The sequence below is a fragment of the Talpa occidentalis genome, unplaced genomic scaffold (assembly GCF_014898055.3).
Source record: "Talpa occidentalis isolate TD23 unplaced genomic scaffold, MPIMG_talOcc4v2.1, whole genome shotgun sequence".
In the NCBI taxonomy this organism is placed as follows: domain Eukaryota; kingdom Metazoa; phylum Chordata; class Mammalia; order Eulipotyphla; family Talpidae; genus Talpa; species Talpa occidentalis.
In genome coordinates, this window is record NW_026555331.1 from 102,377,785 (window position 1) to 102,404,219 (window position 26,435).

Consider the following 26,435-nt stretch of genomic DNA (forward strand, 5'->3'; position numbering starts at 1 on the left):
CTTTTAGAACACTGTGACATTATTAATATACAAATTTGGGAAACAATAGCTGTAAATTACCTAATGAGCTATACCCCTAGTTTCTGAACAATGCTTTTGAGTAAATTTTATAATTTTTAATAATTTATGTGCCATTTCATTTGTTGCTCAGTTTTTTGCTTTCTCTTTAGTTTTAAACTGTTTTGAATAAAGATACAAGTGTGCTTTAAGATTTATATGATTATTGAATATTTTAACACTGAAAACAATACTCAATAGATTCTAAGAGATTGATGAACAAATTAGAAATCAAAAGTTCCAAAAATCAAGAACATCTGTACAAATGAGTTCAGCTGTTTGCTCAAGAAAAAAAAAATTAATTTAGCCTCTCTCAGGAATATTCCCATTTAGTTTTGGATAAAAACATGATCATCAAAAGAGTTAAACTGATCAAAATTTCTGATCACAATACTTGAACACATCTAAGGACAGCAAAGACATCCATAAACAAACATTTCTAACTAACTTTGCAATTAGAAGTCATATAATTAGTTTTTCCATCTGTGTCTTTTCATAAATAGCAAAAGAAATATATATGAAAGTAGATTTAACAAAAGAGTCAAATAGAAATAAAGAAAAATGAATGAAGACTTCTATGTTGGGCCTCCTCAGTGGCGCAGCGGTTGAGCGCTGGGTTGCAAAGCTGCCCACAGCCTCTGCAGCGCTGGTTCGATCCCCGGCTGCTCCCCAGCCACCGGAGGAGGGTCCCATGTGGCGCGCAGACCTCTTTTGCTGCCCGCTGCTCCCCTCAGCAGTGTACTTCGGTCCTTCTGCCTGCTCTGCTCCCTGCTCTGGCTCTGGTGAATTCTCTCACCCTCCCGTGCTTCTGACTGTACCCAGTGCTTGTATAAATAAATAAAAATAAATCTTTTTAAAAAAAAAAAGAAGACTTCTATGTGAGGGGAGAAAGCATATTTACCTCGGCCAGTTTTCTCCACCAAATCCGTAATGCTGATGTCCTTTGCTCATGGCAGGAGGAGGTTCACATTTTGGTCTGTGCTCTTCAGGGAGTGAAATAGGCATCATCCTGCCATATTCCCTTTCGGTGCCCCAAGAAAGCCTACATCGTTTGAGAGACTCCCTTAATTCACGATATCTGTGAAAAAAGAGAGACTTGAAATAGCTTCTGCATAGTATGTTATGATCTGAATATTTCTGTTCTCCCCAAATTCATCTGTTGAAATACTAATGCTTAGTGTGATGGAGTAAGGTGGGGTCTTTAGGTGGGAAGTAGGTAATGATGATGTAGCCCTTACGAATGGGACTATTGCTCTTATCAAAAAGACAGGGCAAGATTGCTAGCTTCCTCCACCACGTGAGGATATAGTGAGAAATGCCAGCTATGAACCAGGAAGAAGTCTTTCATTAGAACACGTCATGGTGGTGACCTCCAAAAATGTGAGAAATAAACACGTGTTGTTTAAAAGCTATCTGGTCTGCGGTATGTTGTTAGAGCTCCCAAACAGATTAAGAAAAACAACTAAAATTCCTGAGCTTCAAAATTATTTTTAGATTATGCTTTCAGAACAAAGAATTCTCAGTGCTAGGTAAATAATAATACATGTTGTTTATTTAGACATCTTCGTCTGCTGAGGCAGTGAGATTAAATTCCTGAGGGACTGCAGAATATTTTTCTTTTGTTTTTACAGTTGTAGCACATGTACTCATTTCTTTTAAACATCTTTATTAAGATATAATTCACATGCCAGACAATTCATCCATTTAAAGTGTACAATTACTGTACACTTGAAACTCATATAAAGTTACCTCAATAAAAAAGCATACAATTAAGTGGTTTTTAGTATAGTCACAAATCTGTACAACCATAACTATGATAATTTTATTTTATTTTTATTTTTTTAAAGATTTATTTATTCATGCATGGAAGAACCGGGGTACAGGCCAGATGTGTGGGAGGGTGAGAGGATTCACCAGAGACAGAGTGGGGAGCAGAACAGGCAGACTGACGGAAATACACTGCTGAGGGGAGCAGCGGGCGAGACAGGAGAGGTCTGCCATGCCATGTGGGTATCTTCTTGGCTGGCTGGGATCAAACCCGTGCTGCAGAGGCTACAGACAGCTTCACAGCGCTGCGCTCAACTGCCTGCACCACCAGGGAGGCCCACTATGATAATTTTAAACGTCTTCATCTCAAAAACAACCCCTCAGCTATGGTCCCCTACTTTAGCCCTAAGCAACCACTAATCCACTTTCTGTCTCTAGACTTGCCTGTTCTGAATGTTTCATATACATGAAATCATCTGTGGGTGCTTTTGTGACTATACCACATATCAGCTGTTCATTTTTTTTATGGCTGAATAACTTTCCACTGTATGAATATAACATGTTTTCTTCATTCATCAGCTGATTGATGTCTGGGTTTTTCTACTTTTTGGCTATGGTGAAAAATGCTTTGAACATGTATGAACTAGGTTTTGTTTGAGTACTTGTTTCCAGTTATTTTGGGTATATATCTAGAAGGGGAATGGGGTGGGTCATATAATAATTCTATGTTTAATTTTTCGAGGAACTATTACTTGTTTTTTGTAAGTACAACTTTATTGGAATGCAGCCACAATCAGTCATCTTATACTGTCTATTGTCTGTGGCTGTTTTTATCCTACAATAGCAGAAGTGAATAGTTGACAAAGATTGTAAAGTTTAAAATGTCCACTATCTGGTCTTTTATAGAAGAAGCTTGCCAATCAGTCAAAGAGAATCTGGGTGGCCAGATTTAGATAGCTATAGAAGGAAGGGGTGGAGGCACTCAGCTCCAGGGCCTTTACCCACTCTATGGCTATAATCAACAGACACAGTTTGAGGGGCATGACAAGTGAAAAATATTCAAACACATTTGATTAATGACAACCTAAGCTATAATATTTGAGTTTTAAAAAGTTACATTTAAATTAGATGAGTCAATTTCTCAACATCTAACCCCCATATATTATACTGTTTCAGAAAGATGAGCCAGTAAAAAATGCTAATCAATCACTGGGGTTGATTAACCATTTAGAGCCAGAAAGTTGCAGGAAACCATTTAAAAAGGGCAAAGCAAAAATAAGTCATATTTCTGTTTTATTTTAGGGTTTCTTATTTCCCTCCCTTAGCTTTAATGTTACTAGAATTTTAGAGAAGAAAGTAATTATAATAAATATTGAAATGATGGGATTAAATAATTTTAAAGCTTGAATAATACATGAGTCCAGAAAAAGGAAAATAACAAAATTATTGTGATACAAAGTATACCTACATAAAATTAAAGTTTACTTGTGTTGGACAAAGATACGTTCCTATGGATGGAATAATCTCTCAAATTAGAGTAATTTTACAGAATTTTGAGCATTACATTCCAAATTCTGGGGGTTAAATTTAGCCAGTAGTTACTGGAAGGCATGATAAAGGAAAGCTGAGAACAAAGATACTGTCATTTTTCAGTTGGCTGGGAGCTAATAGTAAAAAAATAAATAAAAATTCAGGAGTCAGAAAGCAATGGAATGAATGCAGAAACAAAATGGAAACCTATAATGAAATCTTAAGCAATTCTCAAACGCATCCTTAATTGATATGTTTGCCTGATGAGCTAGAGAACTTGCTAGACATAAGGCAATGTCAACTGAATAAATAGGAAAAAGGGATAGGAATCTGTGGTTATTTGAGTAGCTGTAACTACCATTTTAAAACTTTCAAAAATGTACAAAAGAATATCATGTGCTTATTAATATTTTTATAGAGGATCAAGTCAGAGTATATATAATAGTGACTACTAAATTGCTCCAAAACATAAGGGCGGAGAAAGTAACTGAAATATAAAAATTAATTTGCTCTTGACCAATGAGTAAGCCAAAGCCATAATCCTGGTTTTCTTACTGTTTTTAGTGCTTTCTACTAGCTCAGTAGTTCTCAAAACAAGCTAAAAGACTTCTGGAAATGCAGACTCCCCAGACTCACCTCAAAGCTAGTATGCTAGAATATATGCAGATAAGAGCCTGGAAATCTGTATTTTAGAAGGCTCCTCAGGCAATTTTCATGTACTCTGAACACCAAAGCTGAGTTATCAGTGGAACTAGACTGAGTTGCTATCCTGGAAGGAGTAAAAGTTAACTGTTATACCATGGTATGCCTTCCCTATGATGTGTTCAACAGAAGACCCCTACGTTGATGTATGTTTTCCTCACATACAAAAATACACTATAACTTTTTCCTCGAGTGCTTTCTCTTCTTTTTACCTGTCTCGGGAGGCAGTTGGGCGAGTAGTTGTTTCTAGTGGAGTGTGTACTTCATTAGAGTAAAAGGTGTCTGACAGTGTATCAGATCCATCAAGCTCCCTGCAACAGTAGGGCCTGCCGTGAATGACCTCCATGCTTCTTGGTTAATAAAGCTCAATCTGAAAAAGAAGAGGACACACTTGACCACAATCACGCTGACCCTTCCTCAACAGGCAGGAAACATACTTTGCACAACTTCATTGTTCAGAGCAACACTCCATGGAAATCAGGGGCTTTCTTCCTTGCTGAAAGCCGCAGGCCTCTGTGTGTGTGTGTGGGTGGGTGGCTGGGTGTGTGGGTGTGGGTGTGTGTGACTGTTCTGAGATGTCACATCAGTAATAACTTAAGTCCTGTGGAATGAATTTCAACTGAAACAAATTCATATAGTGGAAGATGTTTCTTAGAACACTGCGTGGACGACCTGTATGTAGTTCTATATAAAACTGCTACCTCGCAGACATCCACTGAAAATCAGTTCTTGCCTCACCTTTAACCTCAGTGATTCAAGGGAACATCTACCCCCCACCCATCCACCCCCCCCGTCCCCCCCCCCCCCCCGCGCCAAGGTCCACCCCAAAGTTCTTTCTAAAAAGTAAGGAGACTCATCCAACAGGCTCCAGGTTTCTGGGATCCCAGCAGAAAAGCCCTTTGTAGAGAAGATGGAGAATTAGCAGAGCAGCTTGAAATGAACCCTGAAGGCGCGAGCACCTCATCCTTCCCTTGGATTTTGGGGGTGGGCGGGAGAGGAGGGGCGGGGGCTTGGACCGCGCGCGGGCCGGGGGTTAGAGCCCCAGCCTCCCCGATCACCAGCGCCCCGCCGAGCGGAGCCGCGGGGTTCGGGCGCACCTGGGGCGCCGGCCCGGCAGCGGCACGAGACCGCACGTTCCCTTCACCTCCCAGAGCCGGCGGGTCTCCGCGGGGCGTGGAATTCGGCTGTCGTCCGCACCTGCGGCCCCGGGAGCTGCGGGCAGGTGCGGGTGAAGGAGAGAGAGACGGCGGGAGGCGAGGGGCGGGGTTGAGGGCGCCTGTGACGGCGGCGTGACCGTGGCCGTGGCACTAGGTAACGCGCCCGCCGGGGGGCGACCACGGCCCGCGGAAGTTTCGGGGGAAGCCAGCCGGGGCGCCGCCGGGCCCTCGAGACGGAACCGGGCGAAAGCAGGGGAGAGGACCGAGCAGCCAGTCCCGGGGCGAGAGGCGCTTGTCCGCGGACCTCGGCCCGGCCCCTCCTCGCCTGGTTCCTTCCATCTCCCCCACCTGGCCCTCGGACGCCCCTGGCGGAGGCGCTGCTCCTCCCTGCTGGGCGGGGTATTCCCGGGGTGCGCTGGGGCGAGGAAGAGGGCAGCGTCAAGAGGGAGGCCGGGGAGACCCTGGAGAGGCCAGAGCTGCAGACCCCTCCTCTTCCTGGCGTGCCCCCGCGCTGGAATGGGGGGCAGCGCGACTAGTTGAACGGGCCCAGACCCAGCCCGAGCAGGTGTGGACAAAGTTAATTGGTGGCTCGTCTTGCCGATGCCCTGCTCAGTGCCCAAGGACCTAGTTCCACTTCCTTTACCTCAGTTATCAAGAAATGAATATGAAATAAGTTTCTGCGCTAGCAGGGCCATGAATTTCTGTGATGACTGAGAACCGAGCCCCTGAGGAGGGGAGATACTGAAAGGTTATTTTGGGCGAGGCTCTCATTAAGCCAGCAGGAACACGTAAGAGCGTGGGCTAAAGAGTGATCCCCCTCTCGGAAAGGGGGTGTAGCAATGTGTTCTATGTTTTAGAAATTTTTAATCAAACCAGCAGTGGGTATTCATTTTGTGCTGAGTCTTTTAGGTGAGAGCTGATAAGAAGGAAAGAAAGGTGCACGAGCAGACAAGGTGGTATTTTCAGTCTGTTTCTCAGTCCCTACACCTCTTCCCCACCTCTTACTGTCCAGCCCACACGCCTGGAAGTAGATTCTGTTAAGAGATAGTTGTGAACTTGGTGAAATCTGACCCCTTTATACACCTTTATTTTAGGTGTATAAATTTTATTTTAGGCCAAATAAGTGTAAAGGGTCAGGGAATGTATATTTACCTTTATTATTTCCAAAACCAAAATACAGAGAGAAAAATTCTTTGTCAGATCTTTGTAAAACAATCGTTCTCTTTGGAAGTGCTTCACCACCTCAAAGTTCTTAGGGCATGTCAGGATTGGGTCTATTTGGGTGACCCACATTCTATTTTCTAGGCCCCTGATTTAACTGATGTGTGTTAGTCATCAGGTGAATTGTATGTGACCCCAACAACACAAAGTAACCTCCTAGCAGGGCTGCTTGACATGACTGATGTCTCCGATATAACACCTCCACCTGTGGGAGCTGTAGCCCCAGAAAACCTTTCTACTTCCCACATGTTGATTTCTCTTTCACGACCTCATTTACCTTAATATATTCCTTACTTTCTGCATCACCAAGTACTCAGTCCTTCTAGCAGGGAAGGAGAAATTTGGAAAAGAAAAAAAATGTTTGCCTAGAATATTGTGTCTGGGTTGACAGAAGTTCCAGACTACTAAAGCTAGATTTTTAACTTTGAAGGGAAAAACATGCAGGAATTGGGCCTCCCTGGTGGCGCAAGGGGATAAGCACCACACTATGAAGAAATCCATGGCCTCTGCAGCATGAATTCAATCCCCGGCCGGTCAGGGAGAAACCCACATGGCGAGGCAGACCTCTCCTATCTCGCCCACTGCTCCCCTTCTCAGTTTATTTCAGTCGGTCTGCCTGTTCTGTTCCCCACTCTGTCTCTGATGGATCCTCTCACTCCCACCCCCACCCCGCATATCTAGCCTGTACCCCAGCTCTTGTATGCATAAATAAATAAATATTTAAAAAATGCAGGAATTTTACAATTGTATAAAACATAAGTTAAAGTCTATAACTTTAAGTTTGTTGTAGAGACTATTAACCAAGTGGTATTTGATAATGAGTGAAATCAGATTTGAAGCATTCGGTACTTCTTGGCAGATGTGACTATTTTTAAATGGAGAAAAATCAGTCTTAGTCCTTGTCTAGAAGGTATATTGGGAAACCTCTTCAAGGTTTGCATCAGCAGAAAAAGGGACCATAGATAATTAAGCAGCATCTCTTGATTGCTTCCATTAACAGTGATTTTCATCAATTTCTTCACATTTTTGTGGCCAAAGAAAATTACAGGGTCAGACCTAATGTCAATGATGGGGATGTGTAATGTTTCTGTGTGTCTAGATAAAAAGGGCACTGGAAATATTTGTGAGTTCTAGGGATGTCATTCATCGTATTCTTTTATAATTTCACCTATCTCTAAATTTTACCTTCAATTTGCCAGTCTCTTACACAGCCACACAGCAGATTTTTGTAAAATACGAATATGACATGAGTCTTCCTTGAAATCCACCATGTATCCTTGTTCCAAATTCTTACTTTGAAAATTCCCTTCAGGGCCTCCCCGGTGGCACAGTGGTTGAGCTCTGGGTTGCGAAGCTGCCCACAGCCTCTGCAGCACCAGTTCTATCCCCGGCCACCGGGCGAGGGTCCCATATGGCGCTCAAACCTCTCCTGCCTCCCGCTGCTCCCCTCAGCAGTGTACTTCATCAGTCTGTCTGTTCTGCTCCCTGCTCTGGCTCTGGTGAATTCTCTTACCCTCCCGCGCTTCTGACTGTGCCCAGTGCTTGTATAAATAAATAAATAAATCTTAAAAAAAAAAAAAAGAAAATTCCCTTCAGAATCTGATCTTTCTTAATCCTGTCCTACAGTCAGCTCACTCTCGAATTACTTGCAGTCTCCCAACTTTGCTATTTCTGGTTCCTATACCTTTCTACCTAATTTCCCCATATCAAGTTTTGTTCTTTTTTGGTAAGCTTTGTGTATCAGTCAAGGTTCAATAAGGAAACAGAAACCATACCCATTATTTGAACATTATTTGAACACACCCAAATTTAATGCCAGGATTATTAACAAGTAGAGTATGATTAAGTGCTAAATGAGGGAGATATGAACTTCTTGGAAGAGAGTATGGCTGTCATGGTTACACACAGTCTTCAGAAAGAGGAGAAACTTGCCAGAGGTGCTGGATGGTAGTGCTATCTAGAAATGCTCTGCTATTGTTGGAGAGTGTGTCGCTGGTCAGAACTGCCTGTAGAGTTGCCTGCCATCACTGGAGAGAGTAGCATGCATGTGGCTGCTGGTGGAAAGACAGTCTGGAACTCTCTATGTGGCTGCTGTGCTTTTGTGCTGAATAATAGTAATAGAAGACCAGCAGCTGAATCTGAAGTGTCTTCCTGTCACTGCTGTCTTATAGAGTCACTCTGGTGCCTTCTATTGATGAAGTTTTAAATTTCATCAGCTGACCAATGGGGAAAGATTTGCAGGGTCCAACTCAGTGTTACAAAACTTGGAAAGAAGAGCTAATAAATTGGTAACCTGTACAGCTTAGTAATAATAATTATTATTATTCAACATATACTATATACCACATGCTGTGATACAGTCGTGTGTGTGTGTGTGTGTGTGCGCGCGTGCGCGCGCGTGTGCGCGCGTGTGTGTGATTTGAAATCCTATGAGATACATATTATGCCCATTTGACATATGAGAAATGATCCGGGTTTGTCTGGCTAAGAGTCTTATCCTCTCTGTTATCCTGATTTTCCATTCTTCTCTGTAGAAAGGTAAATGTGCCATCTTATCTTCTCCTTGGTGACATGTGTATGCCCTGTATCATAGTGCTTATATTGCAGTACCTATAGGCTGGTAAGTCTACCTCCCTCGGTAACATATGTATCCCTGGAAAGCAATAACTTTCTTTGTTTTTCTATTCATTTAGGGTTTCTAACATTCATCTTTAATATTTGGTACCTAATAGACACTTAAATGTTTGCCAAAAGAATAAATGTTTAGTTGTTCCACCCTTGAAACCAGTGCAACCACACTATTATCTTGCCAACCAATAGAATCACATAATGTAGGTGCTGAGTAAATCTGTGGAACTGGTTTGAATATTTGCCATTGGATTAAGCTAGTCCAGTCGTGTTGAGTCTTGGAATAGGGAAAGCCAGAGATTCCTTTTATTTTTAATTTTTTTTATTTCATAGTTTTATTTACTAGTATAACATGCTGGGAAACTATCAATTTTAAATCGCCTTGATATGTTTTTGTGTCTAAGAAAGCTTTGATCCCCAAAAAGTGCTTAACACCTAGTATAATAGTACAGAGTTAATTCATCCTCATGATAGATTCTGATCTTATCTATAAATTTCCCTTAGGTTCACATTCTACTGATGCTAGTTTTTCTTTTTAAAATTGTATTTTTTTATTGTGGTAACTGTATAAAATTTAGAGATATAGGTTCATACCTCTTCAGATGTATATCACCACACCACACCCACCACCACAGCACCATCATCTTTCACCATAGTCCATTCAGCCCCCTTTGCTCCCCATCCCCCCCACCCTGCCTCTCTAGTGGCCTCAGTTCTGCAGTCAGATTCTTCTAGAGTTTGTTTTGATTTAGTTTTGTCTGTATCTTTACTTTGTTTCTTTATATACTACATATGAGTGAAATCATTCCGTATTTGTCCTGACTTATTTTACTTAGCGTAATCCCCTTGAGTTCTGTTCTTGGGGTTGCAGATACCGCTGCCAGTTTTTCAAGCAAGAAACTTTGCCGTCACCCTGGTACCTCTCTTTTACTCATATTCCTTATTCAATTTTTAACATATTCATCAGCTCTACTTTCAGAATATACTTGGAATCTGGCTACTTCACACAATCTCTTCCTCTCCTACTCCGGTTCATTGCCCTATTATCTATTCTCTGCATTATTTAAAGTCTCCTAACTAATCCAGTTTCCTTTCTTGTCATCTATAACCTGTGCTCCATCCAGAGGCCAAAGGAACAATTTTAGGTCTATTATCTTGCCATTAGTTTTCTACTTCATCTATTCTTGTTCCTTACTCCTTTCCTCCCTTTTGTATTAATCAAGAATTTATTATTCATCTCCTCCATTAACCTTTTTGATAATAACCTTTATTGGTTACTCAAGAAATTGCAAAATGCTTTCTAACTTTATTACAGTTTATTTAAATTAGTACTTTTATCACATCCGGGGCAATGAAAGAGACATCTGAAATACCTGCTACCTCCAGCCCCCGGGGACACATCCCAAACCCCTGCCATCTCCTATTCTGGGCTGAGGCATCTAAGACACTTGCTACCTCCCGTAAAGGAATTCTTTACAACAGAAATTCATATTCGAGTCTCCTGGAGGTGATCTTTTCATGCCTATTGTACAGGTCCTCTTTTGTGCTTATTACCCCTCATTGGTACCAGCCCCTTGACTATCCCAATAAGAATATAAGCAACACCCGAAAACCATCCTTACTGAAGCACATTAAAAAAGTAAAAAATTTAGAGAGAGAAGAACCCAGCACAAAAGTCAGAACCAAAAATCCCTGAAGGAGTCCTGATTCAGTGGATGGTTTAATATACAAAAATCAATTTGATTCATGTACCAGGCAATTTGACAACAGAAAATACTTTAAAAGCCTTTGGATATCAGGAAACATCCTGAGGGCTCTGTGGTTAAGAAGGAGGAGGAAGGGAAAGGGACAAGGAGATGCAAGATATGGTGGTGGGGGAATAAAATAAAGTAGAAAAAAATTTCACCAAAATAAATTTTAACCAACTAACAAAAATATAATTGCACTGGGATAATAAACAAAAAATTGGAACTGTCCCGGGAAACTGGGATGCCACCCCAATAATAAGCCTCGTAGAAATCTTTTTAGACTTTGTCTATGTCTATGTATTTTTTTGCTAAACATAAAATAAATTCCACAAGAAGAGTGCTAAGGTTTGAGAAGTCAATTAGTACAACTTTACTGTCCATGCAGAAATGATGTCTGCAATATTCCTGATGTGTAACTATCAAGTCTTTATTGAAACACCTTTACAAGGCTCAAATTTGTCAGATCTCGGCCGATCTAATTGTTAGAAGTTTTTTTTCTTCAAACTTGCCAATCTGTATCTTTCACCAATAGGCAATAATACAGAAGCCCTCTCGCCTGTGACTAGTCCTGATTTTAAAGTTCAGGATTTTCATTAGTCCCAAAGAGGTGATCCTTCTGCTCTGTCTCATTTCCCAGCTTTTCTGTATAGCTATGCTGTGTTTATTAGTATTTTTTTTATGCTGTGTTTATTAGTATTAAACAGTGCCTGCACACCTGAAAAGAGGGAGAGTAGGTTTGAGTAGGGTAACAAACAAGGCCTCAGAAGTGATTCAGTATCCTGAGTAGGGTCATGCATGACTACAATGTACAGTCTTGTCAGATTTGATTGGCAAGTGAAAGGCTCATGTATCAGAGAAATCATTCACTGTAGTGATGTATCACCCTTGGCTGCATGCCAGCTGTACTCCTCCATCAGGCTGCCAACATTGCCCTCTTGCTGACCTATGATGTAGGACATAGCCAAGATTGACAGGGAGAGAAGGTTTAAGGTACAGTTGTTAAAATGTCACCATCCAGACTGAAGTCCAAACAGCGTAATTTACCATGATGCATTTTAATTAATGAAATGAAAAAGAGGTTGTGATTTCTAATCAAAGAAAGTAAAGCTTTACTTATTAAAAAGCTAATGGGTTAATTGGGCGGGAAACAAAAGTGAATTAGGTCAAAAAGATATATATTTTTAAAAGATTTATTTATTTATGCATACGGGGTGGGTGGTTAGAGGATTCACCAGAGACAGAGTGGGGAGCAGAACAGGTGAATCGACTGAACTACACTGCTGAAGGGAGCAGCGGGTGAGACAGGAGCGGTCTGCTGCAGGACATGTGGGTTAGTGGATAGCTTCACAGTGCTAAAATCTAACCCCTTGCACCACCAGGGAGGCCCCCCAGAAAGATATATTAAGAGGAAACTAAAGACATCTTTACCAAAATTAGATCTACTTTTGGTTTGTATAAAAGGAAATACACATAGAAAATGAAGACTCTTTTAAATATTAGCATTTTATTACTTTGTGATCTCAGTGACTATTTCAATTTTAAAGTAAATACAATCTTTGCTTTTGACTGCAGATATTTTAATGTAAAAAAGATCTTTTTATTGAAGCAACACTGGCTTACAGCACTGTATATGATTCAGGGGTACAGGATCACACCTCTTCAGATGTATGTCAACACATCACACTCACCACCAAGGCACCCATAGTCCACCGTGGTCCACACTTTGATCTCTGTAAAAAAGATCTTGCTGATTTTCGATAGGTAATTTGTTTTAAGTATATGCTTTTCCTTAAGGATGTACTGATTCCCTGATGTTAATTTATGTAACTCACAGCTAGGCTAGATTTGCAAAAATATTTACTTTTACTTAATATTCATTTTTAGTTACATTATTTTAAAAATTTCAAGTTTAGTTAACTGGGTCTTAAGTGTACAGTGTGTTGTAAAGTATAAAACAAGAGGATTGTAAATATTTTTGTTGTGATGGTGGTAATGATAATTTTTTGTTTTTTTAACAACATTTTATTATTTTTATATTAATTATTGTTATTGTTATTTTGATCTAAGAAATTTTAAATTATGTACAAATGTTGAGCAATTTCTGCCCTCTAGTGGTTCAAAATATTTTTGCAGTATTGGTAACACTTCAGTGCTTTAACGTTATAAGGAAAAGCTCCGTGATATTTTAAAAGCGGTTTGAAAATTATGTGGCTGCATTGCTGAGCTAATTAATATTGTTGCATATTTTAAGAAGGAGAAACAGCATTTTTTAAGTTTCCTGCTAATCACAACACACCAATACCTGGAAATCAGACAAAAAGTAAAATACTCCTTTTTAGATAGTTTTTCTTCAGGTTAGAAATTATATTCCTCCATAAAGACAGTATTAATTAATACAACTTTGTCAAATTAATAATTTAATTCTACTTTCTGTAGTAATAGTGATTTTCCTGTTTGGTTCCTTTCAGACTTTAATTCCTATTTAGGTAGAGATAATGTGTGATAATACTTTACATTTCCTAAGTTATATACGTAGTATTATTATGTATTCCATTATGTAGAATTAAACAAACCAACCAACAATCAAATTCCTAGAGACAGGGAAAAGATTGGTGGTTGCCGGAGATAAGATCTTGGGGATGAGCAAAATGAATGAAGGTGAAAAGATAAAGTTTCCAATTACAAGATAAATAATTACTAGAGATGTGATATACACTTGGTGACTATAGTTAACAGTATCTTATATTTGAAAGATGCTAGGAGGATACATTTTAAAAGCTTTCATCACATATATACTTTATAACTGTGTATGGTGATGTTAGCTAAACTTACTGTTGCAAGATATCAAATCATTACAGATATCAAATCATTATGTTCCACATCTAAAACTAATGCAATGTCATATACAATGTATCTCAATAAAAAAAGAAATTCTGATCTGGCCAAAAAAAATATTAAAATGAAAAAAATATTAAAATGCTACTTAGCTTATGAAACAAGGAAGTGAGCTTGTAGATCCTGGGCTTGTAGAGATCTGTCTAGTTCATGCTCTTTTTTTCCTTCCCTTGGTAATAATGGCTGGAGCAATGTGTCCAAAGAAGAAACTGAATTTCCCAGCTTCCCTTACGGGTTGGGGTGGCCAATGACATGAAAAAGGAAGGTGTTGGATGGCGACATTTAAAGGGGCCCTTCAGAAAAACGGCACCTTTTTGCCTTGCCACTTTGCTCTGGAAGGGTTGTGATGACCTGGTGGGGGTCTTGGGCTTAGGAGAGTGGAGCAGAAAGATGGCAGAGGTCTGAATCCTTGATGGCTAGAATTCCCACAGTAGCCCAGAGCTACTTCCTTCTAAACATTCTTATGTGAAGTTGAAAAAAAAAAACCACTTCTCTTGGCTAAAATAATGTTATTTGCAACTGCATCCTAATTTGACTTGGGTCTTGAAGGATTTTGGTGGGTAGAAAAATGGCCTTTTTCTATCCATGAACTAAAAGAAATAGCATGAACAAAGGTATGGAAATGTGAAAGTGTGTGTTTTCAGGGAACATCATACAATTTGGCATGTTCATTAAATAATATGTTTTCCAAAGGACAAGTGTCATATAATGTTTGCAGGAAGATATTTACAGGGAAAAGAGAAAGCCACCCATGAAAAAGTGGAGGCCAGTGCTCTCACCTTCTTCCTATTTCATTTTGTTGGTCACACTTAGGTGAACACTGACCTTTCATTTTTCTCACTAAAAATTGGTCCCAGAATCAGTACATTTCCCCCCTTTTTGTATTTCTCAAGGTCACTGTCATAGTGTGTTGTAAGAAATGTGGATTTGAAGGCCTCCCCTGGTGGCGCAGCGGTTGAGCGCTGGGTTGCGAAGCTGCCTGCAGCCTCTGCAGCACCAGTTTGTCCCCGGCCGCCGGTGAGAGTCCCACAGAGCTTGCAGACCTCCCCTGCTGCCCGCTGCTCCCCTCAGCAGTGTACTTCGTCAGTCTGCCTGCTCTGCTCTCCCCTCTGACTTTGGTGAATTCTCTCACCCTCCCACGCTCTGACTGTACCCAGTGCTTTTATAAATAAATAAATCTTTAAAAAAAATGTGGATCTGAAATGGCGTGGACGTCCCCTCTCCATGGCAACTGTTGAGTAGAACATTGGTCGGGTTCCCAGCTTTCCTCTGAAGCCCCCACACATCATTCACCTTTGTAGACTGGCTGAGGTTTAGGTTAGGACAAATCCAAATGGAATTTTCTTGGGGAAGGAAAGTGTTGGAAGAGAGGAAGAGGGGTGTATGGGATATGTTGGGGCATGCCCCCAGGAGAACTCGTTGAGGAGCACAACATCATTACCAATCTCCTTATTCTATGTTTCTGCAACAAGCGAGTGTTTAGAGGACGGTGGGGCTAATCCTCTTGAGTGATTCTGATTGTTTTTGAGTTATGTTCTCAACACTTAAATGACCAGTCAGATAACAGTCTTCATTTAGAAATTGAATTAGATATTAGTTTAAAATAATTCAATAAATCAAAAATTTCTTTTTTTAAAAAAGATTTATTTAATTATGCATTCAAGAACTGGGGTACAGGCCAGAGGTGGTGAGAGGATTCACCAGAAACAGGGTGGGGAACAGAACAGGCAGACTGACTGAAATACACTGCTGAAGGGAGCAGTGGGCGAGACAGGAGAGGTCTGTTGCGCCATGAGGATCACCAGCTTGGCCGGGAATCAAACTCATGCTGCAGTGGCTGCGGATAGCTTCATAGTGCTGTGTATTAACCCCTTGTGCCACCAGGGAGACCCCAAATCAAAAATTTCTATTACAGTGATTCTTAAATGTTGTGGGATCACAAACCCCACTGAGAATTTACCCAAGAACACTGAACTCTCCCCAGAATACACACATATATGTAATGATTCAGAGAAAACATCATTTTCAGCAACAGTAAGCATTCCTTATAAGGAGAGTCCACCTTTGTTGCAAAGGGTATCAAAAGTGAAGTTTTTAACTCAAAGGCCAACATCTGGTAGACATAAAATTCCAAAGTGACATCACCATTTGCAGACTTTTTGAAGGTAGTGTTTGGAATGTGTTTCCCTAGTCCTCAATTCCCTTACCTACTTGGAGACTTTTAAAAAACAGGATTGGGTTTTGTGAAGAGATTTATTTGGAGAGCATTGTTACTGTGCTGTGAGCGCCCCATGGAGCATCAAGGGACCAAGTGGCCTTTGGTTCATTTATTAGCCTGGCAGAATGGTGCATATTTTCTCTAGTGCTAAGAATTGGTGACAGGACCAAACCTGGCGGTATGGAGGCACTGAGTGCCTGACATTATGAAAATCAGGAGTGGGAAGGGCCAGGTACCCCTTCAGGATTTACAGGGGGCAGGGCAGAGCCACACCAACCCCTGCCTGCCTTTGTTTGTGTCCCTCCCAGCTGTACATGAGAAGTTAGCTTGGAGGGGCCTGCTGCAGTTGCCCCTCATCCAGAAGCCAAGCAAGGGGTTCCTAGACAATCACTCAGAGAGAATTAGGTCATGAAGAGAGGTGGCAGTTCATTTCTGACTGCTAGTTTGCCTAGGCGTCGCCCCATTTAAGCAGGGCAAAGAGGATGGGAAGCAAATGGGTGCAGCAGGGGGGCATATGCAGTTGGCCTTGGCAAGGATGTCTGCTTTTTCTTAGGATTGTGTGGATGCTGAGAAAGTAGCTGGCCTGAGCTTTACTTTCTGACAATGAGAGGATAGGGGGAGTACTGTTGAATGAGGGTAGTTGGAAAAGATCAAAGAGCATGGTAGGTCAGTGTCCCCGGGAGTGTGAAGGTTGGCGTTGCACTTCCTGAAGAACTCACTTGCAGAAGATGCAGCTTTAGACAGAGAGGGCAAGACTGCTGCTCTTGCTCCCCCACCGACCTCTCCCTCCCCTACTTTCACATCCTGGAAAAGACAGGACAGGAGTGACCTAGAGGTCCACCACATCCCCTCCCACCACCATGCTCTGAGGTGAGAAGAGGAGGATTCAAGAAAGAGCAGACCTTGTCCCGCATTCACTTCAGGTCCTTCCAGCTACCAGCCCAGCAGGAGTGGGGGAGGGGAAAATTTTGCTTTAGATATGAGGCTAGCATCTTCAACTGGGCTTGACTAAGTTTTTTAATATCAAGAAGTGACCGAGGAAGTTATAGAGTCTGTCCAGGGTATCATTAAGGGATCTCAACCCAGCAGGGAAAGGAGACTCAACGCTGCCTAGCTGGGGCAGGATGGGAGAAAAATAACACCACTTCTGGCTTATACTCCATGGAATTGAGACTGCTCAATAAGCCAGTTATATTTGATTAAGAACTTCATATTCTTAGTGAAAATCAAAATCAACAAAAAACTATGAACCAGAGACACTTTTTGGGGGTGGGGGTGGGAGGGGAGGGATTGGGGTCAAAATGGGGGGTTGCAATTGTATGGGGAATATAAAAATAAAATCTATTATTTAAAAAAAAAAAAAAGAACTTCATATTCTTACGACTAAAGTTGAGTTCCTGTACATTTGTGTTGTGGTGTACTATGTTTATAAATTCTTAATTTAAGAGTGATGGGATTTTCCTGTAAATCAAAAACTTGAAATTTATTTATATGAGGAGAAAAGACACACTAGAAGGCAAATTTCCAAATATGGAGGAGACACTTAAAGTGGTATCTAATAGTTACTTTTTTTTTATCACTATCTTTTTTCTAAAAATTTCAGCCTATCAGAGGGTCACTGTTGATGCATTAAAACAAAGGTACAAAAATCATGTTTGTCAGTCATTTGTTAGTTATGTGTGTCAGTGATGTTATTCTGTTTCATCACAGTATTTGATGGGCTACTCTTCTGTTGGATTTTGTCCTTAAATGTAACTCTATGATTTTTACATAGGATAGTCATATGACTTCAGTCTACCTTTCTTCTTCCTTTCTTCCTCCCTCCCTCCTTTCCCTTTACCACAGGCTTCTTCAGTATTTGCAATGCTCTTTTTTTTTTTTAAGATTTATTTATTTATTCATACAAGCAGTGGGTACAGTCAGAAGCGCGGGAGGGTGTCAGAATTCACCAGAGCCAGAGTGGGGAACAGAACAGGCAGACTGACGAAGTACACTGCTGAGGGGAGCAGCGGGCGGCAGGAGAGGTCTGCGCGCCATGTGGGACCCTCGCCCGGCAGCCGGGGATTGAACTGGCGCTGCAGAGGCTGCGGGCAGCTTCACAACCCAGCACTCAACCACTGCACCACCGGGGAGGCCCAATGCTCTTTTTATTTGGACAAAAATTATTTTATCTTTACATCATTCTTTAAATTGTTTTTTCTAACCAATCAAAAGAGCGTAGTGACCTTCCTTCCTTGCTGTCTTCATTACAGAGTTCCTTGCAGATTGTATGCACAGCTTTGTGTCTTCTTTAGGGATTAGCTCCAGATTTTTTCAGTTTCAATTCCGCACCATCCATCTTCTTGAATATGAGTCTCCTAAAATATAAGCAGGACAAAAATGTCCTCACCCACCTGAGCAATAGGAGAGCATATGAAAATGCAAGCTATGATCCTAATTGCCTATTATTATTTACTAGAATTTTGTTGCACTGGGAACAAATGAGATGTTGATGGGATCCTGAATTTGTAATAGACATTTAGACTCGCAAACTTCCCACTGGTTCATCTCTCTCCCTCACTCCTGTCCTACTGCTATTGTCTGATTGACAAGTTCTAGCTCAGAATGATATCTCAGGACCTCAGCAGAAACACCAGTGATTCTTCTTTTCCTGATAAATAACCCCCAGTCCTTTATGCAGTCCCAAGTGCCCTCTCTACTCCTCCCCATCTTTTGGCTTTCTGTCCTCTCCTCTTGATGTGCCCTTTGCTTTCACCAAACCGAACTGCTTCTGTTCTTGACTCACCTTGCTCTGCTCCCCCTCTCCTCTCATCACTTGCTGAATGTTCAAAGTAGAGTCAACTTTCCAAGTCAAACTTGTGAAACATCCCTGGATTCCCACATGAAGAAACAGTTTTTGTCCTTGACCCTCCGTAGGACCCTATTAGTGCCACCTATTATTTCATTCATCCTGTGAAATATTGAGGGCTTACTACATACCAGACACAGTACTAGGCACTGGAGATCTATCAGTGTTCACAAATTATGGGATGTGTGGGACTGAAAGCCTCGTAAATGGGATGGGCCCTAACTCTGTAACATGTCAGATGTGGTTACATGCCATGGTGAAAAAAGAAGCCTGGAGCGTTTTGAGAAGATCTCACTGATAAGGTGTCACAGCTTGCCACCTTCATTCCTTCAGGTCTTAATTAAAGTATCCTGGGCTACATTATATTAAAAATTTTTTTTTACATTAAGCTCTACTAGAAAATAATAGGTAGGTAGTTTTTAATTTTGAACCTCTTATTTTATTCTAATTTGTATATAATAGATAATAATTAATACAAAGAATGATTATAAATGGACTTGTCTATAAAATAGCATCCAGTAAAAGAAAAAAAAATATAAGTCAAGGACGGTACCCTTCTGAATTAGAGACCTGTTTTACTGTCCTTTGTACCTGAAGAAACCTCTCACCTATGGGAGGTCAAAGGGTGGATGCTAAATCAGTCTTAAGTCCCTAATTGTGTCCTCATATGTCCTACTCTGTGTGTGGTTAAGAGCACACACATTACCTATAGTAATGTTTACACCTGACTTTCTGTGGCCTCGGTTTACAGATATTTCTCTTCCTGTGTCTTTGCCTTTTTTCCTTTAAGAAATGATACTACTTAAAAACTGATTTTGAAAAGATGTAATTCTTTGAAAGTTTTCTACCTCAACTCTATATATCTTGCCATGCATTTTAATAGGTCTCTAGATATTTACCTTGGGTGTTTCTGATGAGGAGTCTGGATTTCTTGGGGCTGGCAGGTCATTGGGGAAAGTAACTCAGGGGCAGGTGGTGAATGCATGGGTTGTTGGAGCAGATCACTCAGTGTCTTGGTGACCCTTGCTGTTCTACCAAACCTTTGGGGCAGATTAGGAACACGTCTCAAGATGCTTTCCTTCATGTATCTCCCAAATCTCAGAGGCAGGTTGGCTGTTTCCCCAGTGCTTCCTTGTCGCATGGTCCTCCCAAATCTCAATGGCAGGTTGGCTGCTGAGTGTGGCATTTTGTTGACTGCAGATGCACTCATCTTAATGATGTTTCCTGGTCCCCAATCTTTTAATTCTTCAAAATTGAGACTTCTTTCCTTTTTCCCTTTAGGGTCTCCTGTTAGCTATAATTAGAAGTGACCTTGAAAGTAACTTATCTTTGTTCTAAGCAATAAAGTTGCACCCCAAATTAACTTAAATCCAGACTTCAGTCTGCAGAATTGTTAAAGCTATAAGCAAACTTCGTGTTCACATGTGCAGAATTTTTTAATAAATTATTTGTATTAAGCTTCTTAAAGCAATCTAGTTTCTCCATCCCAGGGCTATTGTAAGAAAACTATAAAATATTAATAAAATATGTATAGTGAATACAGCAAGGGGTTCAAGTGGCAGGAATGTAATGAAGTACTGAAACAAAGCAGAAGGTTATTTTACTGCAGTTTTTCTCTTTCAGTTTTTGATGCACATTGTTAGGAAATAGTTCATATATTTTTAAATCTTGATTTTCGAAAAACTTCCCACTAACTCTTCAAGTCTAATATGTTCCCCCTCTTTAAACTATGGTCAAAGTCATAGATACTTGGAAACAGAGATGCTAGCCAGATTTTGGGTAGGAAGTTCCAAGGAATTTCTTTCCTATCCACGATATTCAGACTCCATTCTCAGAATACTTCTCAAGACACTGTCTTTTTATTAGTGAATAAATGACATTTTTAGTAAAGCTCCAATTGATTTGCAGTTTACTGAGTAGATCAACTTTTAAAGAACCATTTAAAATAAAACAAGTATTTAATTAGATTTAGTTTACCATGTGTTTTGTTCATATGAAGATTTTTAAACTTTTCAGGTTGTAAAAAACAATATCTACGCTTTTCAGCACAGTTGGAAAGTATATAAAAGTACAAAGAGGAAAATAAAAATAACTTGCAGTCACACTAACTAGGGATAAAAATTTAATTTTGATATAGATTTACCACAAATTTACTACCTTATTATAGCAAAGAAAAATCATGTAAACATTGCATTATTTGTTTATAGTTGAAGCCAATTCAAATGTCCAGCTGCAATATATCCAGATCTTATTTCTGCAGCTACTTATTACAGTTGTGCGCTTCTGAGTCAGTTGAGATTTATTAATGTACCTTATATTTGCTAAGTATCATACTCTGTTGTAAAATTTTCATTAAAAGCCAGGTATTTGCTAAAAAGTATAAGTTACAGCATCACATTGTCATGGGAAGGCTGAAGCTTGACAAAAACAACACAAATGATCTTATTCCTTACTCTTTACAAAAGTATTTGACTCAGGACAAATATTCTATGGTTAAGACTAGTCACGTTAAATAGAGTTAAAACACTTACCTCAGAATACTTGTCATAATTTTCTTTGCTGTGAAAATTGGACACCATTAATTCATCCGCACAAAAGATGTTTGATGTTAACAAGGTTGAAGTGGCTAAAGTCAATAAAATGAATCGTTTTGATGAAATAACTTCCATTTTGTCCAAAAGCTAGAATTAAGTTTATATGTTTAACGTGATGTGTACATGGAGGATTAGCATGATCTTTTTATACTGTCTAAAATGAAAGGAAAGTTTGACTTAACGGTGAAATCAATCCCACATGTTGTAAGTACCAATAGTAATTAGAGGTTTCAGCTAAAATATGTATGTAAGGAATGTGGGTAATTCATTCTGAGAGGACAGCAATTGTTTCTGTTTGCAAATTCATTCACTTTGAAAATATTTTTTCTTATTATGAAGGAGCTTCTAATTAGGTAAGTTTGAGGTCACAGCAATTAAGATTCCAAACAAACAGAATGCTTCTTTTCTCCAAGTGCAAACAAAAAAATATTTTCTTTTCAGTGTTTGTGTCATTTCTTGGGAGAAGGGAAAAATATTCAATGCATGCTATCTATGTTAATTTTTTTAATCCATACAAAAGAGTTAAGCATAATATTTTCAAAATGTCATACAAAAGTAAGAATGTGAAACAGAATTCCAAGTCACATAATACCCAAGTAAAATGTCATTAATTAACTTTTTGTAAGTGCTATTTCGTTATTAAAAGGCTTCAGAAATAAATGTCAGCGGTAACGTGAAGGCTGTACATAAGACGATGCAATAGGCATTTTGACAAACTGGCTGTCTCAGGAGAAGCTGGAGACAGTGCAAGCCCTTTTGTATTAGCCCTGTGGGCCTTATTTGGCAAAACTGTATAAATCATCAGGATTTTACTTCTGCCATGATGCTGCCTCCTACCTTTCTCCTCAGGACCCTTCAAAGCCCTCACAGAGGCTTGGAAAGTGACACATATGCAAATTTTGTTGCTCCCCTGGCCCATATTATTTAGGTAATCTCCAATTGCCATAGGCATACTAACATCATGGTATAAGAAAAGAATGTACAGAAATAAATGCTTATTTACTGAAATGCCAAAGCAGGTCTCTTTTGGAGTAGCTGACTAGTATTCTTAAAGACCTCCCTTATCACTGGACTGCCTAAGTTCTAGAGAAATCATGACTTGTTCTCACTTGTCCATTCGGCCCTCTCAGGAGAAAAAGACCTTACATTAATTGTTTTCAACACTAGTTACCTCTAGACACAGACACTTAGAAGTGAATTGACAGAAGAGCAAGTCATAAAATTGTACTTTTGGTGTTAAGAACAGTACCTCTTGTAGCCTCTCTTACCAACCTGCCATAGAATATGAGCATTAGATATGAGATACGTGTTGGGCAGAAGTGAAGACCTTTCCTTGTATTACAGATCTCCAGAGTAAATCAAAAAGTTGAAAAACAATAGTGGGCAAACACTTGGGTACCCACTTGGCCTCTGGTGAAAAAATTGACATCATTGGCCTCGTTTGTTTTGGTTTGCGGTAGCCAAGCATCCCCACAGTAGGAGGCAATTAATTCAATTCATACTCTGGTGTTAATTTTGTAGCACTGTTATTGGATTATTTGGGTTTAATTTCCCTGAGGATTTAATACGTCTCTCTTCCAATTTGTTCCTTCGCAAACTGCTGATGGAACTTCCCTATTTTGTGGTCAGTAGATCCAAACTTTTGAGAAATGGGTGAAGCAAATTTTATTGACCAAGTTTACAACCTGGAAAATGTGGAAGGATCATCCTGGATCTCTTTCAAAATATGTTTGTGTCCGGTTGTTTCAAACATTAGCAGTTCACCCTTTTTCAGGGCTGCTACTTGGGGTTTTGGCACATTGATGAGGTTTTCTGACTGCAATCAGCATCCTGAACAGTTGATATGACTAATTACTCCCCTGCCTCCACCGGATTTAAGCTTCCAAGTTTGCAGTGTAATTAGAGTTATCTTATTAATATAGAGCTTGGCTCTTTTCAACCATCTCTTCAATTAGCAGTGAAAACATTAACAGATATAAAACAACATTACCTAACATACACAGTATATAACCACCTTAAATCTTGTAATGAAATATCTGCCACATACATAGCACATTTAGGAATTCTTGATTAGACATATGAGCATACAAAAATTAAGTAGAAATTCTACCTTCCTGATGTGTGGCCTTTACAAATACATGCTTAATTTATTAAGATTTTAGAGACCTCAAGGTTACTTCTGAACCTGTCTTTCCAGGTTGGGCACTACTCCTGAGCATTAGACTCTGCAGCTATTCAGCTTCCTAACAGACAGTGCTGTTGGATGTCCCACAATCATCTCAATTCCAGAATGTCCAAAGTAGAATTTATCTTTTTCAGTAACTGTTTCTACTCCTAGATTTCCCATTTCAGTGACTAATACTGTATCAGTCAGGGTCTAATCAAGAGATAGAAAACACAGGAAATGATTAATATGAATAATTATTCATTATGACAGGAGATTCTCTACAAAGGGGTAAAGGGGAAGTATCCAAAGGGATACTAGGGCCAAGGGGAAGTATCCAAGGAGAGAAGAAAAGGGAACTCACCATAATGGAGAAGGTTTGGATGGCAGAGAAGATTGCTGGGTTACCCAGGGCCAGCAGTCACCAGGGCTATCTGCAATCACAAGCAGAAGACACCCTTCTGGGGTGCAGATGGGCCAAGTCTGGGAAGACAACTTCTGGGTCTCTAGGTATCTCTGAGATTCACTTGAAATCTGCCACTGAAACTTGGTGGGGGTGAGGGCAACTAGATGTCCCCCATTTGTAGCAGTGGGTAGAAACACAAAGCAAATGGAGGCACACTTGAGCCGGAAAGAGAAATCCCTTTCTTCTTCAGTTCCCCTCCAGTGCCTTCTACTGACAAAGCTTAAAGCTCTGCCAGTTGCAGTGGAAAAATGTTTCCTGGGCCTGTCTATATTATCTCAAAGCTTGTAATGAAGGTGGATTTTGAGCTAAGAGGCAATAAACAGATAATGGGCAGTTACTAACGGCCACCCATTTGTATAAGTCAGAATTCTTTGTGATATTCTTCATGATTTCCTCCCCTTTTTCTTCCACACCCCATTCCACAATTAGTGAACAATTGTATTGTTTCTAGTTTTGTGCTATTATACTTCATAATAACCAGTACTTTTTGTGCATGAATCAAGTGCCAGGGACTGTTCAAAGTACTTTGTGAATTAACTTACTTATCTTTCACAATAACCCTGTGAGCAGCTACTATTTTTGTTTCTACTCTATAGAAGGATTAAGTAGCTTTCCTCACCAATGGCAGAGTCAGATTTGAGCCCCAACAGTCTAAACACACATGCACTGTGCCAGCCCAGTCAACCAAGTCTGGTTTCTTCTAACTTCTAAATAGCTCTTACATCTGTTCATACCTCTTCATCCCCATTGCCATTATCAGTTCATCATTTCCCTGCCTAGATCTTTTCTTAGTCCTCTTCGGTTCTTTGTCCATAGTCCACTTTGAAAAATTTTATAAACCGTTATATTTACGACTTTCTTCCTTAATAACTTTTGATGGTTTTCCATATCCTCTGAGTCATTTGGCCAGCTCCTGATGACTTGTATTCTGTTTATTTCTCTAGCGTTATCTCTTGCCACTGTCTGCATCATCTGCTTGATGACAAACTTCTTTCTGTTCTTTCCAATGGATGTATTTTCTCTTGGCTCCAGGCTTCTGCCCATGATTTTCCTTGCATGGAATATTCATCTGATCTCTTCTTTCCTTCTCCCACCTATTAATTGTTTGGGTCTCGCTTGAGGCATTACATAGTGCAAAAAGTCTCTCTTGACTTCCAGCTCTAAGAAATAGCTCTTTGTTCTCCCCTAATCATGGCTCTTTTCACTCCGACTTGTCTCATTTCCTGGTCTGCCCCCTCCAATGCTCTGCAAGTATGTGAGGGCAGGACCTTGCTGGTGCAGATCACAGTGGTATTTCCATTGTCTATCTCACAGCTACTCAGGAAATTTTATTTCTAAATGAACGCATTTTTTTTTAATTAGTATTGGAAATAGGGGTTCAAAATAAAGTTGCTTGTTAACTATTTTTCCCAGTCTTCCTAACTGTTGAACAGTGTTTTCTCCTTGCTGGGACTTACACATTATTAGAGCTTAAATTTGTGACTTATCCTGAAATTGTTATAGGACAGTCCCGATATTGAACGGGTTGCCTGGCTATGGGTCTTCACCCGCGGAGAGGTCACCATGTCTGAGGAGGTGAACATGCGGACACATGGGTGCAGCGCACTGTGGCCCAGAACTGCCGATCAAGCGATCCTCCTGCCTCAGCCTCCCAGGTAGCAAACGGTTTTTACAGGAATAGAGGACTTTTGTTTTCCACAATGGACAAATACCTGGAGGGACTGGTTTTCTTTCACACTGGAACCTGGTAAAAAATGTTCATCTGAGACTGCATCCCAATATCCATATATTCGATCTTCATCACCATGGAAATGGTGGCAAAAAGTGAAAGGGGGGAATTGTTAGGGGAAAAAGGATGTCCTAAAGCTAATTCCATACAGGCTTTGTGGACTCCACCCCCACCCTAGGCCAAAGCCAAAGACACTGGGAACTCCAAATCCCATCACCACCAAAGGAAGGTCGCTGGGACCTGAGGGTGGGGTTAAGCAGCCAGGTTTTTATAAAGCCAGGCACGTGGGCTTTGGAGGGGTCCCCCATTTTGGCTCTCCGCCAGCTGGCAGTGTCCGGCCACCTCTGAGAGTGACTTTGGGTTTCCAGGTCGGCGGATCAGGTAGGACGCATTAAAGACTTTATTTCCCTATTTTCTCCCTGAGTTGTACATTTTCCTTATTTCCTTTTCCCTTGTAAATAAACCTTTTATTAACCTTTTGTGTGTGCCTGTAGTGGACTATTAATAAGTCCCTTTTAAGCGCGCGGGTGAGGACCCACAGCCAGGCAACCCGTTCAATATTGGGACTGCCCTATAACAAAATCATAACATCTTAATATTCTCCTGTCGAGGATTCAGCTGTAGGGCTTTCCAAGCTGTGACCGATACAAGCATAGTCAGGTATGAGTAGATGGAATGTGAGAGTAGGTTTATTCTGTCATAGTACTATGC

General features: G+C 40.4%; 2 protein-coding genes and 1 long non-coding RNA gene across 4 annotated transcripts in view; 1 reads left to right on the top strand and 2 right to left on the bottom strand.

The window, feature by feature from the left end:
- The window catches only part of CUNH7orf31 (chromosome unknown C7orf31 homolog), a 29,084-nt gene extending 23,793 nt beyond the window's left edge, over positions 1-5,291 (bottom strand). The window contains exons 1-3 of one of the 2 annotated variants that reach the window (XM_037509429.2): positions 5,201-5,291; positions 4,269-4,426; positions 959-1,135 (exon numbers count right to left, since the gene is read on the bottom strand). In XM_037509429.2, the coding sequence (XP_037365326.1) occupies positions 959-1,135; positions 4,269-4,402 (311 nt within the window). In that variant the 5' untranslated portion in view covers positions 4,403-4,426; positions 5,201-5,291. Of the gene's footprint in view, positions 1-958; positions 1,136-4,268; positions 4,427-5,153 lie in introns of both variants that reach the window. The other variant, XM_037509424.2, reaches the window with a different exon arrangement.
- The window catches only part of LOC129145326 (uncharacterized), a 185,894-nt gene that overhangs the window by 30,450 nt on the left and 129,009 nt on the right, over positions 1-26,435 (top strand). The window lies entirely within an intron of this gene.
- NPVF (neuropeptide VF precursor) lies at positions 18,080-21,440 on the bottom strand. The gene is made up of 3 exons (XM_037515755.2): positions 21,303-21,440; positions 19,671-20,065; positions 18,080-18,280 (listed from the first exon to the last, which is right to left on the bottom strand). The coding sequence occupies exons 1-3, from the start codon at positions 21,438-21,440 to the stop codon at positions 18,214-18,216; spliced, it is 600 nt and encodes a 199-aa protein (XP_037371652.1). The 3' UTR covers positions 18,080-18,213.